This window comes from Macaca nemestrina, chromosome X (assembly GCF_043159975.1).
Source record: "Macaca nemestrina isolate mMacNem1 chromosome X, mMacNem.hap1, whole genome shotgun sequence".
Taxonomy (NCBI): Eukaryota; Metazoa; Chordata; class Mammalia; order Primates; family Cercopithecidae; genus Macaca; species Macaca nemestrina.
The window spans coordinates 36,199,878-36,215,130 of NC_092145.1; the positions used below are offsets into that span (position 1 = coordinate 36,199,878).

Genomic DNA, 15,253 nt, shown 5'->3' on the forward strand with positions numbered 1-15,253 from the left:
GGAGAAATGCAAAGTGTGATATTGTTGAGCCAAGATTTGTACGATACGTAGGACACAGTGACCAGCCAGCACATATCCAAGTTCTAAATTATGCAGTGCTGATGATGCTTTGGGGGTTCGGAGGAGGAAGAGTTTGGCTGGAACAGCCAGGGGAGGCTTCTTAGAAGCGGTGGGTTTAGCTGAGCTTGGTGGAAAGCGGCCTGCGTAGAGGACACAGCTCTCCCAGCGGGATCGGCCGCGGTGCCCAGGCCGAGGCGAGAAGCAGCGCGCCCTCTGCAGGCAGCTGCGAGAGGCGGCCGGAGACCCGCCTGGGCGCGTGGACTGGAAAAGGAAGGAGTTGGCCATCGGCCGCTGCCGCTGCAGCTGCGCTGCGACTTTCTCAGCCAACCTTGCACTTCCGCGACTTTCAACCGCCATTAGGCCCGCAATAGCAGCGTTTTTCGCTCTGTGTGTGTCCAGCCCTCCTCGCTCCTAGTTGTCTGCAGCTCCCCGCCTGGCGGGCGGGGGCATTTCCTTCTGCTGCTACTCCGCACAGTCCTAGCGGACTGTTTCAGCCACCGCGCTGAGAGCGCTCTTTACAAAGTTTGCCAGATTACAAAACCGGCGCTTAAAGGGAAGGGGCCGACTCTGAGAGAGCCTGTAGTCATTTAACAAACACTTAAGCGCATATTATATGCTAGGCTTTGTGCCAAGCGCCTCGCAAATACTAATTTATTTCATCCTCACTACAGTGCCAGGCAGGTGGTGTTCTTGACCCCATTTTCCGGCTGAGCAAGCCTGAGGCAGTGAGACTTAGAATCTTGCTCACCATTTCACAGCTGGAAAGGGGCGGAACCATGCTCTTAACCACTGCACCAAGCGCCTCTCCAGGGGCTCCTCACATGGAGTAGGTCCCCAGACAGGCTGATGGTCCCCAAAGAGCCTGAACCTCTCCCCTTCCTCTGGGTCTGCGTACTTATTTTCCAGGCACGGCACCATTAAGTGCTGCTTCCTGACTCTCTCTAAGTTGGGGGAGGGGTTCCCTTTGTTTTCAGCTGCAGGTGTTACACGTGGCTTGCCAGGTGCCTCAGTTTCCTCATCTGGGAAATGGTAATGCTAGCACCTGCATCAGAAGGCCACTGAAAGGATTAAATGGGTACCCAGACACAATGAAAAGAGTGCCTGGCCCACAGTCAAAGCTCAAGAAATGACAAGGGATGTTACTCCTGAGCAAGTCCGCTGCTGCACTCCTGGAGGCCTCCCACTCACAAGTGAGAGAGAACAAACTGCCTGCTTCCTGAGCAGGTCAAAGAGGGCCACATTCACTCAAGGGTTCTCGAGGGCTTTTAGTGGCTGAAATTGTCTTAGAAACTGGGAACATTAGGCCCAGGTCTGGGAGCAGGTCTGGCCTAATCAGCCCTAATCAGTCACATGGGTGTGCAGTTGGTACAGCTTTATTCACGGCGTCCTTAAGTGCCCCAGGAACATGTCTGTTCCTGTCTCCTTGGAGTGGCCTGAGTCATGTTTTGTGACAAGCCACTGTTCAATATTGTCATCATCACAACCAGACATCCATCAGGCACTTACTATGTGGAGGGCTCTGTGTTAGGGGCTCATGACAAAACGGCCAGCACATGTGTGGCACAGGCCAGCACCCCATGAACACAGTATGGTAGAAGCCCTGGATGTGGTTCTTCAGCTGTTTTTCACACAGATTTCAGGAGGGGAGGGGTGTGTGCCAAGGTCCTGCCTCTCGGATTCTCTAGCATGGACAACATAGCAGCAGTACAGGAACTAGTTGGTTTCCCAACCCCTGCAGTGTCCAGAGATCTTCCCTGTAAGCCTGGGGGCTGGAAAAACAATAGCGGCAAGTCAAAAGGCCCTGGACATTTGCTGAATTATGATGTAAGAAAATGAAAAAGAAAGAAAGACCCTGTACATTTATTGCTACAGAATTGTTCCCAGGTATCAAGTGGCTGGATTGAGCCAAAATTCATTCATGCCAATCAATAACCAATGCACAAACCCTACAACATGCCATTCATTCATTCTCTATTTATTTTGTAATATATATATATTTATTTATTTATTTATTTTTGAGACAGGGTCTCTCTCTGTTGCCCAGGCTGGAGTGCAGTGGCTCGATCTTGGCTCACTGCAACCTCCATCTCTCAGGTTCAAGCGATTCTTCTGCCTCAGCTTCCCTAGTAGCTGGGACTACAGGCGCATGCCACCACACCTAGCTAATTTTTGTATTTTTAGTAGAGATGGGTTTTCACTGTGTTGGCCAGGCTGGTCTCAAACTCCCAACCTCAAGTGATTCGACTGCCTCAGCTTCCCAAAGTGCTGGGATTACAGGCATGAGCCACTGCGCCTGGTTATTTTATTCATTTCTTTATTAAGAGACAGAGTCTCTGTTGCCCTGGCTGGAGTGCAGTGGTGCGATCTCAGTTCACTGCAACTTCTACCTCCTGGGCTCAAGCGATTCTCCGGCCTCAGCCTCCTGAGTAGCTGGCATTACAGGCATGTGCCACCGCGCCCAGCTAATTTTTTGTATTTTTAGTAGTGACAGTGTTTCACTATGTTGGCCAAGCTGGTCTCGAACTCCTGACCTCAAATGACCACCCTCCTTGGCCTTCCAAAGTGCTGGGATGACAGGCGTGAGCCACCGTGCCTGGCCCATTTTCTCATTTATCTCCTCCTTCAGCAAACATTTACCACACGTTCACTATGTGTTAGGTTCTATCCTGAGCTTTAGGAATGTAAAGAGATACGAGACATAGCCCTTAATGAGGACAGACAAGTCAACACTTGGCCGTGATACCATGAAATAAACATTATAATTCATTCACTTAACAAATATTTCTTGAACATCTACTATGTGCTAGGCACTGTTCTAGGCACTGGGGACACATGAATGAAACAGACAAAATATCTGCCTGTGTGGAGCTGACAGAGATAGATTACTTTAGAAGTGCAGAGGAGAGAGCAATGAGTACGGGCAGGTGGAGTCTGGGAAGGCTCCCAGAGGTGGTGCAATCTGAGCTGGGTCTTGAAGGATAATGCCCTGGCAGAGGGGCAGGTAAGGGCATGCTGGGAAAAAATAATAGTACAGCCAAGCTTGGAAATATGGAAGTGAATGGCATAGGTAGGAAATGGCAAGTGGAACTGCAGATCATGTGCAGGAGGAGGAACAGAACATGAGGCGCACAGTACTGTCTCTCAATATAAGGTGCAATCAGATAAATAGCCCAAAGCCCAACTCACTGCCTTTTTCTTTTTCTTTAATTCTTTTTTTTTTCTTTTTTTTGAGGCAGAGTCTCACTCTGTCACCCAGGCTGAAGTGCAATGGTGTGATCTCAGCTCACTGCAGCCTCCGCCTCCTGGGTTCAAGCGATTCTCCTGCCTCAGTCTCCTGAGTAGCTGGGATTATGGGTGCCTGCCACCACACCCGGCTAATTTTTGTATTTTTAGCAGAGATGGGGTTTCACCGTGTTGGCCAGGCTGGTCTCGAACTCCTGACCTCAGGTGATCTGCCTGCCTAGGCTTCCCAAAGTGCTGGGATTACAGGCATGAGCCACTGTGCCCAGCCTCACTGCATTTTTCTGAGAGCCAACCCTGGCTAGAGGTAAGGGTGCGGCCAACACCACCTCCTCCTGTGGTTGTGTTAGTTGGTATGGGCCTTACCCAGAGTCCTAATGACTTCAGCCTCAGGCTTGTAACCTTAGAGAGAGGCTCAGTATTCCTTGCGAAGAGCCGTCATTTAAAAGGAAGATCTGTCTTGGAAAAGCCATAGAAATGTGAATGAAATAGAATTTAACTCTGGAGCTTTAGGGTCAAGTAGTTTTTAATGACCATAATTCTTAAATTGGCCAAAAATAGAAAATAACCCATACTCTAAAAATGGACTTTATAAACAGTGCTTTGGTTATTATAATTTATTTTTTTCTTTTGTCATCTCTTTTTTTTTATCCAACTGAGGTTATTATAATTTCTATTTAATATTTGTCAGATGGATTTTGTCCGTTGGTATTGAAACTACTCGGCTTTCATATTTTTATTATTATTATTATTTTGAGACGGAGTCTTGCTCTGTCGCCCAGGCTGGAGTGCAGTGGCCGGATTTCAGCTCACTGCAAGCTCCGCCTCCCGGGTTCCCGCCATTCTCCTGCCTCAGCCTCCCGAGTAGCTGGGACTACAGGCGCCGCTACCACGCCCGGCTAATTTTATTTTATTTTTATTTTTTTGTATTTTTTAGTAGAGATAGTAGAGACGGTGTTTCACTGTGTTAGCCAGGATGCTGTCGATCTCCTGACCTCATGATTCGCCCGCCTCGGCCTCCCAGAGTGCTGGGATTACAGGCGTGAGCCACCGCGCCCGGCCGGCTTTCATATTTTAATACAGTTCATGACCCCAAATAAATAGTTGGACAGGGTCACCTTGAAGTTCTCTTTGAAACCTTTTGCCGAGTCAGATAGCTCAGAGGACATTACCTCACCTCTCTAAGCTTCAGTTTCACAGCTGTGAAATGGAGTGAATAATAATACCTGCCTCTCAGGACTGTTGAGACAATCGGGAGAGTTAATCCGTGTAAAGTGTGTAGCACAACATCTGGCATATAAGATGTCAAAATAATGAGCTATGATCTTGATTCTGTAGTTTTAGAGAAATTACTGTTACCTGTTTGTATCGATTGTTTAATCTGAAGATGCAGGCTTAACTTAATTCAATCTGTCTAGCCCTAGAAACTCCAAAAAGAACCACAGCCCACAGTAGATTTGAGAAATTATATTGTAGCTTAAACAAGGAAAGTCGATTTCCAGGTTTCCTGGTAGACAAACTGAGCCACTAACAAGTGACGGGATGTGATATGACCGAAGACAAAGAAGCATGGAGCCAAAGTGGGATTACAATTTCAGTAGTCAAACTCCTAGCTTTCTGTCTTAATTGGCAAACAGCATGCTTTTACCCAGAAGCCCAAGCGTCTTTAACCCCTGATCTTGACTTCCGGGGTAAAGCCACTATGAGGCTCAATTTTTGTAATAAATGGACTCCTGAACCCTGGACTTAGTTGTAAAAGTGAAAGGAGATCCTTTGCTTCTAAAGGTCTCGGTAAATTTTCTCCTCCCTGCAGCTTCTTTCCCTAGGGAGTGAAATCATATGGTTGGGTAATCAGGCTGGGACCTCACGGATTCCTTGAAATACTACAAGAGCAAAGGAAGCTGTGAGAAGAATCTTGGTGATCACACAGTGGCCCCTGGGTCAGGTGAGCAATGCAGTCTGGTTGTGAGGCAGGACGGATTTATCTTTGATCTTTGGTCTCTTTCATAATCAGTGTTGTAAAATAAGGGCTCTGAGTTAGAGCTCAGGATTATCACCATAAGCACATGTTTCTATTCATTCAGTCCATTCCAAAAATGTCCTTTTCTTTCTTTACAACCTTCTCTCTCTCTCTCTCTCTCTCTCTCTCTGTGTGTGTGTGTGTGTGTGTGAGATCCACTTTCTATAGTATATATAGCATTTTCTTGAGACTGTTTTAGAAAATCTGCAGGTCAAGGAAAAATCCATTAAACCATTCTCCCATGAATGAAGTGAAAATAATTTAAAGCATTTCAATAAAACAATAACAGTTGGGCCAGGTGCAGTGGCTCCTACCTGTAATCCCAACACTTTGGGAGGCTGAGGCGGTTGGATCACTTGAGGCCAGGAGTTCGAGACAACCTGGCCAACATGGTGAAACCCCGTCTCTACTAAAAATACAAAAATTAGCCAGGTGGCGTGCAACTGTTGTCCCAGCTACTCGGGAGACTAAGGCAGGATAATCGCTGGAACCCAGCGGGTGGAGGTTGCAGTGAGCCAAGTTCACACCACTGAACTCCAGCCTGGGCGTCAGAGCAAGACTCTGTCTCAAAAACAAAATCAGTAATAGTCATAATAAGAGCAAAATTGTGTAAAGCAGGTGCCTAGCATTGTGCTAAGCACTTTACATATATTAACTCCTTTAATCTTCACACTATTCCTATGAGGTAGGTACTAATGTTATCCCCATATTCCACATGGGGAAACTAAGGCACAAAACAGTTAAGTAAAAGTTGAATTGTTGTCAAGTAAGAAAGTTTGGTATTTGAAAATGAGACCTCTAGCCTCAAAGCTTCTCATGAGCGAGTCCTGAGCAGAAAGAAGAGGAGTGGTGTGCTCTGAGGGAGGTCAGGTGGTGAGGAAACCCCAGACTGATGTACAGGGCTGCCTCCAAATTCCTTCATCTACTCCAGTTCCACGGGCAGGAGTGCATCTGGGTTTTGTGGAAGTGTCAGCTTATATGATTTTGGCTCCCTCTTTTTAAAAACACAAAATTTATCTTTTGAAAATGTTGCCAAACCATATGACCAAATGAATACGTGGTTAGGGCTTGGGAGGGGCCCATGCAAAGAGTGGCTTCAAAGGGGAAGCATCCTTAGCTCCACAGTACATCTGCCTTTGCCTCTGCCCATGAGATGTCTGTTTCTTGCCGAACCGGGTATTGGAGCTCATTTAGACAGAAGAGTTTTCCTTTTCATTCCCAAACACGAGGCCCTCAGAAGTTACCAGTCAACAGCTATTTAACTGATACTTTATTCTGGTTATGTCTTTGCAACCATAACCATCTCCATTCCGGGACTGAAAACGTTAGAGACAGTGTAACATGCCATGTGATCAAATTCGGCATGTTCTCTAAAATCTCAACAGTGCTAAATTGCCTCCCCATGTTACGAAAGTTGCCCAAGGAAATGAAATCCCAGGATGGATGCTCGCCATCAAAATAACCCCCTCCTTTCACTGTCCCCTTCCCTGATAGTCATGGAAAAGCCAAGGATTAATAGACTCCTTTAATTTAACTCAGTTTTGTCTCTGATGAGGGTCCAGTGAAAGCAACTGCCCAATCTGTCGCTTGAATACTGTTTATATTTGTTGCCGGGATACCAAAGGCTCTCTTAAGCCTTTGGCTAAGAAGAGCACCACGCATCTGACCTTGTTCACCTGCACATAAAGCAAATAATGGCTGAAATGATAGGAAAGCTCCTCCAAACATTTGGAGTGGAACACAAGGCATTTTTGTGTACAAAATTGCAGCGCCTAATATTTGTTGTTCAAATAAATCTCAACCTGCATACGGAAGTGCACATTACACATAATAAGATGAGGCTTTGAGAAGACAGATGTTAATTATTTTGAGGTAAATCAGAGCACCTCTGACCCAAACACTGAGCTGTAATTTGTTGCTCAGCTTCTTGGTCCTGAAATTAATGTAAATCTTTACATTCGTAATTTTACTTGCCAATGCCAACCCACTCACACAGTCTGTAAATGACTGCTCTGAGTCAGAGACTATTCATTTATGACTGTGTTAGATATTTTAAAATGTTCTCTGAAAGGATTAAATCACCTAATCCCAGTCTTTTCACCAGCTCTGCTTTCCGTAAAAATGATGGAGCTGGAGGACGTCTAAACTAGAAGGGACTTTAGAGTTTGTCTGTTCCCCAAATTTCTCCATTCAAGGATAAGAAACCAAGACCCTGATGTTAGAAGTGACTTGTCCCCAGGTCACTCAGCGGCCAAAACTAACCTCCCTCCGGCAAAACAAAAACAAACAAACAAACAAACAAAATACCCAGGTTAGGATTTTAATAAATGGCGACACTTAGAAATCCTTGCTCAGAGTCCGGAAGCTACCCTTTCCCTGCCCTCCTGCCTCCGACAGCTTCTGTTAGTCCTGGTACTCCACAGTCTGACTCGGTTCTAAAAGAATCATGCCATTTTGAATCCAAGTGGTCAGAATACGATTCCGATAAAACAAATCAGCGGCCGTTACAGCAATATGCATTCGTTTTGGGGGGATGGATAGCCAAGAAATTGCTAATAACGGTGACTTTTGAGGAGGGGACTAGTGATGGGAAACGCAGGACAGGAAGATGTTTACTTTTCATTTTACATATTTTCTTTACTATTTGACTTTTATTACCATGTACAGATGTTAACTATTAAAAACCTCAAAAGCAAATTAGAAATACTACGTTCACAAACTTCAAAGGAGAAATAGAATTTACCCCAGTAACACGGATGCTTGAAAATCTATGATACAGTACAGCAGTACTTTAAAAAATTTTTCTCCTGAAGTATCTATAATGGCAGAGGAGACTGAATTGGTTTCCCCAGGAGTCTGGGGGCAGTGCCAGAAATGGCTCTTGTATACCACAACTCTCTTTGCAGTTTGTTTTTAAAATGCATTCAAATTAATAGACTGTCTAGCATCTCTGCATCTCTTTTGATACAAAAATGACGGTTTAAATGACTTACCATTCACGAAAACTGCCCGTCTGGGAAGACACCCCTCGTTTCTTTCTCCGGCGTTCCGGAGCGCCCGTAGCACGCTGCTTCCAGTCACTGAGTGCAGAGGGCCTTGGAATAGGAAGCACGGCTGTGCACAAGCTGACCTGTGTTCTGGCTCTCTCACCTGGAATCAGGCTTCACGGATCCTGTTATGCATTGAATAGTAACAAAACAACGGCATAAATTAGGGTGTTGCTAAGATTGTGTACCATCAACGTTCGCATGAGCATAATGGACATAATGAATTCTATAGCACTATCGTGCACAGCTTGGCGAGATTAAAACCACTTTGTCTTTAAATTAAATTTCAAAAATCATTGAACAAGAATAGAAAGAACAACAACAAAAAAACCCCCCACCTCATCTATGTCAGCTACCCAATTGCAGGAGGCACCACTTCTTGCTTTCTGATCATTAATGCCTGGTCCTAGGTTTATTTTAATAGCTGCCAGCTCAGTGAGTCTACATCTATTGTAATAACCATAAAGGGGCTTGGGTCCTCTTGCATCGTGTATGCAGCCCTTACTGGAGAGCCTCTTATCCCCTTTCAGGAACAAAATCTACAGCTGAAAAACATCTAAGCTGAAGTTTATTTTGTATAAATGCTACACAATATAGTATGTCTAGTCTGTTGCAGAAAAAGAAAGGTGAGCTTGAATTCATTCTTAAGCAATGCTGTACTTGGGCAAATCTTCACTCAACAAACCTGGGTGCCATATTACGAGAAAGTTCACATCGGAGTGCTTGCTAAATGCTAGGCACCATAATTCTGGCTCTACATGCTTTCTTGTGCTTAACCCTCACTCACAACACCCCTAAGAAATATATGAGCAGGCCGGGCACGGTGGCTCACGCCTGTAATCCCAGCACTTTGGGAGGCCAAGGCAGGCAGATCACCTGAGGTCAGGAGTTTGAGACCAGCCTGGCCAACATGGCGAAAACCAATCTCTACTAAAAATACAAAAATTAGCTGGGTATGGTGGTGCATGCCTGTAATCCCAGCTACTTGGGAGGCTGAGGCAGGAGAATTGCTTGAACCTGGGAGGCGGAGGTTGCAGTGAGCTGAGCTCGCATCACTGCATTCCAGCTGTTAAAGATGTCATAATCTTTAACAGCACTGCAATCTCAGCACTATGTAACTGTGCCAGCTCTAATCCTCTACGCTGAATGGGTGACAGAGCGAGACTCCGTGTCAAGAAAAAAAGAAAGAAAGAAGGAAAGAAATATATGAGCGCTATTATATTCCCACTTCACAGACGAGGAAACTGAGGCTCCTGGGGATTAAGTGATTTGCCCAAAGTTACACAGTTATCAGCAGAGCCAGAATTAAAATCGAGGTACGTCTGATTGATTCTAGAGCCCCTGAAATCTGCCTCCTAAGAATTGTCAGTCACCATTTATGTAATACTTATTATGTTCTATGGTAGATGCTTTGCATAAATTATTTAATCTTTGTAACAATCCTCTGAGACAGTCATTATTAATAGCCTCATTTTATAGATAAGGAAAACCAAGGTTTAGAGAAATTAAGTAACTTGGCCTAACACAACTGAGCATCAGAGTCCAGATCTTCAGCCTAGGCCTCTTTGATACCAGAACAGAATTCTTAACAACTAAGCTATACTATGATTCAGGTGCCTGGCCAGAGGATAAACATAAACTCTGGGATCTTTGGGCATTCATCCATGCCGTGCACACCTCTCTGTGAATAGCTCTTATACATGCCAGTGTGTGGCATGTTCCTCCGGAATGAGCTTTACATGTGCACATGGAGTACCCATCCTATCATTTTTTTTTTTTTTGAGATGGAGTCTCGTTCTGTCGCCCAGGCTGGAGTGCAGTGGCGCAATCTTGGCTCACTGCAAGCTCTGCCTCCCGGGTTCACGCCATTCTCCTGCCTCAGCCTCCAGAGTAGCTGGGACTACAGGCGCCCGCCACCACGCCTGGCTAATTTTTTGTATTTTTAGTAGAGACGGGGTTTCACCGTGTTAGCCAGGATGGTCTCGATCTCCTGACCTCGTGATCCGCCCGTCTCGGCCTCCCAAAGTGCTAGGATTACAGGCTTGAGCCACCGCGCCCGGCCATCCCCTATCATTTTTAATGTTGTGGCTTGACAGACATAATGCTTTATTCTTAGTACAAATCTCATGGCAAAATCCACTGGATTTGAGCCCTAATCAAGAGATACAGAAAGTCCAAACACTGTCACATGGATGCCAAATAAGGGTTTATTGAAAATAAACATAAATGCCCTCCATTGACTGGGCTTATTAGCATGAAGCAAAATGCAGATGCTATTTCCTCTTTGTGAGTTTTGAGGTCGTGGTCGATGTCTGGCCCTCTTTATAATCTTTAACAGCACTGCAATCTCAGTACTATGTAACTGTGCCAGCTCTAATCTCTACTCTGAATGGGATTAAAAATGGCTTGAGACCGGGCGCAGTGGCTCACACCTGTAATCTCAGTACTTTGGGAGGCCGAAATGGGCAGATCGCGAGGTTAGGAGTTCAAGACCAGCCTGGCCAACATGGTGAAACCCTGTCTCTACTAAAAATACAAAAATTAGCCCGGCATGGTGGCAGGTGTCTGTAATCCCAGCTACTCAAAAGGCTGAGGCAGAATTGCTTGAAACTGGAAGGGGGAGGTTGCAGTGAACCGAGATTGCATCATTGCACTCCAGCCTGGGCAAAATAAATTCCATCTCAAAAGATAGATACATAAATGAATTTTTAAAAATGGCTTGAGCCGGCCGGGTGTGGTGGCTCATGCCTGTAATCCTAGCACTTTGGGAGGCCGAGTGGGTGGATCATGAGGTCAAGAGATTGAGACCATCCTGGCCAACATGGTGAAACCATCTCTACTAAAAATACAAAAATTAGTTGGGCGTGGTGGTGTACACCTGTAGTCCCACCTACTCAGGATGCTGAGGCAGAATTGCTTGAACACAGGAGGCAGAGGTTGCAGTAGGCCAATATTGCACCATTGCACTCCAGCCTGGCAACACAGCAAGACTCCATCTCAAAAAAAAAAAAAAAAAAAGGCTTGAGCCAGGTGAAAATGGATGAAGGCAACTGGATGAAATTGGTATTGATTCTAAAAATTTTTGTTTAAATGAGGTGATAGTCATAAAACAAATGTAACCATTTTGAAGTGGACAATTCAGCTCACGGTTCATGATTAATAACCATAGGACTACCAAAGGTGGGTTCATAGTATTTCTTGGAGAAAGCTCATTCAGCTATGACCATCCATAGGAAATGGAACAATGTTTTTTGGATGCACTGGGCCTGAATTCCTTTGCTAATGTGTTGGAAATGTTGGTAGGTGGCACAACCAAGTTATTCTTTGTTAAGTGGATGGCTGACAATTGTTTTTTTTTTTTTTTGAGATGGAGTCTCGCTCTGTTGCCCAGGCTGGGGTGCAGTGGCCGGATCTCAGCTCACTGCAAGCTCCGCCTCCCGGGTTTACGCCATTCTCCTGCCTCAGCCTCCGGAGTAGCTGGGACTACAGGCGCCCGCCACCTCGCCCGGCTAGTTTTTTGTATTTTTTAGTAGAGACAGGGTTTCACCGGGTTAGCCAGGATGGTCTTGATCTCCTGACCTCGTGATCCACCTGCCTTGGCCTCCCAAAGTGCTGGGATTACAGGCTTGAGCCACCAGACAATTGGTTTTAAAAAGACAGTTCTTCATCTCCAGAGATATTGTAGCATTTATTAAAATGTAGCATTCACTAAAAAGGTAGTATTTATTCAAATGTAGCACTCAAATATAAAATATATTTTTATATGAAAATAAACTGCAGACAAACAAAATTTATTTTAGATATTTTTATTTCTCCAAATTTGTTATTTATCAGGAGTGACTGAAATAAAAAATACAATTGAGTCCCATCATCATCATGGAAATGGCTTTAAGAGAAAACTGGTCAGATGAATATTATTGCTTCCCATTTTCAACCAGTAAATAGTTGCCACTGAGAAACTGACAGCCAGGAGTCTGTCAAGAATGTTCAAGATATGTTATATAATACAACATGCCTGTTCACAGGGGGAAAAATCCTAGGAAATAACTTATGTGTACTTCTTGATTTCATCATACAAGACAAGCACAAAAGCACCACCCATGCCCCTGAGAACATTGGACCATGCACCCTTGAAAAAAGCTTTGCCTCCTTCATCACGAGCTATCTTCCTCCAGCAGTCAAGCGTGCCTGTGTACATGATGTCAGCTGCAAAGAATAAAGACAGAGTTGGTGACTGAAGGCCGATGAAAAATCCTAAGATTCACTAGGCTAAATAAAGCAGAGCCCTACCTCTAAGAACATCAGCTTTAAACCCAACATTCACACATTAGCATGGGCAACACTGAAATATTAATGCTGTGACCACAGGAATACACAGACTACCCACTGGTCTTAATCTCTAATACCAGTTAAGCACCCTCATTCATAGGCATCTGAAGGGCCGGATCAAAGGCAGCTGTGGAATAGACACAGATGCTATCAACCCCATCCCTTGACTTGGACAGCCAGCCATTTCTAAAGGTGGGCATCACCAGTTTGTGGCCGCAGCTTGCCCCACGCCTACAATTTTATCTTCTGCTCAAGGGGAACTTACTTCCTTTGCGCCCTGACTGCATCATCATGCGGCGGCGAACAGTATCAAATGGATAGGAAGTCAACCCAGCAACAGCAGTGACAGTCTGTGCGATCATCCAGCTGATGACGATGTGAGTGTTTTTGGGATCCGGAAGCATTCCTGGGAATAGGAAAGAGATGCTTTTACCAAAAAGTAGAGTTTTACTGACTTCCTTTCCCCACATCCCCTAAACATGTCATCTGTGCATGAGGGTCGCACTGGATGATCTTGGCTTCCTTCAGCAATTAAAAAAACTCTCTAGCTCTTGGAATGTTAGGTTGGTACAACGCTCTTTTAAATTGTCTCCTAAGAACACAACTTTAAAGCCCCCAGCAAACTTACCCTTTGCAGTGTCATAGATACCGAAGTAGGCGGCTCGGTAGATGATAATACCCTGCACAGACACGTTAAAGCCTTGGTACAGGCCCTTAATCCCATCAGATTTGTAGATCTTAACCAGGCAGTCACCGAGGCCTCGGAATTCCCTTTCAGCTCCAGCTTTACCCACATCAGCTGCTAGACGGGTACGGGCAAAATCAAGAGGGTACACAAAACACAGGGATGTGGCCCCTGCGGCACCACCTGATGCCAGATTCCCTGCAAAGTAGCGCCAAAACTGGGTCCTCTTGTCCACACCACCTAGGAAGATCTGCTTGTATTTATCTTTGAAGGCGAAGTTAAGAGCCTGGGTGGGGAAGTATCTGATGACATTGGCCAGGTTACCGCGCCAGAAGGACAGAACTCCCTGCTCCTTGGGAATACGGACCACGCAGTCTATAATGCCTTTGTATTGCTTATCTGCAGTGATCTGCTTGCTGGCATGCTGCACCTAATAGACAGGAAGAAGCCAACAGGGACAGTTATAACCATGCGGAAGGGAAAGAGAAGAGCATATGCCATATGGATCAATACCCTTTAAGGCTGGCTCCCCTCTCCCAAATCTAGTCTTCGTATATCATACTGGCTGGAGCCTCCCAACCATATGAGGCTGTCACAGGGGAAGAGGTGATCGGCACCAGAGGTATTAAGCCTCCACCCCTCTGAGTGGGGAGGGGGCATCCTCCAGCGGACTCGTGACCTTTAAACCTGAGATAAAGGTCATTACCTCAAACCCAGGTTCAGAGGCATTAGGGCGAGTCCCACATAGGGCGCGGTCACCTTGGGGACCGCAGCCTACGCCTCTGGTCTCCTGAGCTGCTTCCGTCTCGCTCCGCCCCCACTCCGCTTCCAGAGGTGACCCGAGCGCCGCCGCCGGCACCCCTACACGCTCGCCCAGGGGCGCCCTCTAGAGCCAGCACTGGAGAGCGCGCGGCGCAGGGAGGCAGGCGGAGGGGACACGGCGGCCGCGGCTGCGCGGAGGCGGACGTAAAAGGAACACGCGCTTCCCGGCGCCGGTTTCCGGCCCGGCGAGGTTTGAGCGCGTCCGCGGGCTGGGAGGCCGCCGGACCCAGGCGCATGGCCTTCCCCGGGCAGTTATCTCCTTGCCGCGACCTTGAGGTCTTCGTTAAGAACTGGCGTTCCTCTTTCTAACGCCGGCTTTCGGCCTTCGCCCTTGACGCCCAGGCCCGGGGAGGCCGTCACTCAGGGACTGCTCCATCCGAGTCGGCCGCCTCGGGGATGCCGAGAGGCTGGTCCTGCTCTCCGCCCCTGGCCCCTTTCTAGACTCACAACTTCAGGTCACTAAAGGCGCCTCCCACCAGTTTGCCTTCTGCTCTGCCTCTGCGCCCGGCTCTGGCCTCTCCTAGCCGCTTCCCTGGCCATGTCTTTAGAGTTCGCTCCCCGCCACCCCTCGGGCGCCCGCCTTCTGTGCGACCCTTCCCCCCACTTCCTGGTTGGGCTCCTGGATCCCAGGACGTACCTGCAGCAGCAGCTTGACCCGCTCGATAGGCGCTACCGCCGTCTTGGAGATGGCTGCGGCCACTCCACCTGCCAGGAAGTCCTTGGCGAAGGACACAGCGGCATCTGTCATGTTGAAAGGAAAGAGGCGGCAGGCTGCTGCGGGACGGGACTGGGCCGGGAACCGGCTTTGACTCCGGCGCTGCGGGGCGGAGCGAAGCAAATGGCCGATTTATATAGGGGGAGCCGGCGCCGGAGCGGCAGGCGTCGGAGGCGGGGCCGGGGCGGGGTCTGGGCCCCGGCGCGCTGGGCGGCAGAGCAGCTGAGTGGCCCAGCGCGCAGGGGGAGGAGTCGTGGAGGGCTGGCCGGGACCGCTCTCCGCGCCGCCCGGGCTCGCCCTCGGCACCTGACCCGGCAGGAGGAAGGGGCGGGTCC

The 15,253-nt window shown here is 47.2% G+C and overlaps 1 protein-coding gene across 1 annotated transcript; it reads right to left on the reverse strand.

The window, feature by feature from the left end:
- Positions 1–12,137: 12,137 nt before the first annotated feature.
- LOC105468552 (solute carrier family 25 member 5) lies at positions 12,138–15,037 on the reverse strand. The gene is made up of 4 exons (XM_071088247.1): positions 14,841–15,037; positions 13,325–13,811; positions 12,962–13,102; positions 12,138–12,573 (listed from the first exon to the last, which is right to left on the reverse strand). Exons 1-4 carry the CDS (start codon positions 14,949–14,951, stop codon positions 12,416–12,418), a joined length of 897 nt encoding a protein of 298 aa, XP_070944348.1. The 5' UTR covers positions 14,952–15,037; the 3' UTR covers positions 12,138–12,415.
- Positions 15,038–15,253: the final 216 nt, after the last annotated feature.

What these genes read in the sequence shown, in the direction of transcription:
- LOC105468552 (XM_071088247.1), bottom strand. Translation starts at nt 14,951, where the DNA reads ATGACAGATGCCGCTGTGTCCTTCGCCAAGGACTTCCTGGCAGGTGGA. An exon ending in GGGTCAAGCTGCTGCTGCAG is followed by an intron (nt 13,812 to 14,840) that starts GTACGTCCTGGG and finishes CCTGTCTATTAG; the next exon opens with GTGCAGCATGCCAGCAAGCA. An exon ending in TATCTATGACACTGCAAAGG is followed by an intron (nt 13,103 to 13,324) that starts GTAAGTTTGCTG and finishes TCCTATTCCCAG; the next exon opens with GAATGCTTCCGGATCCCAAA.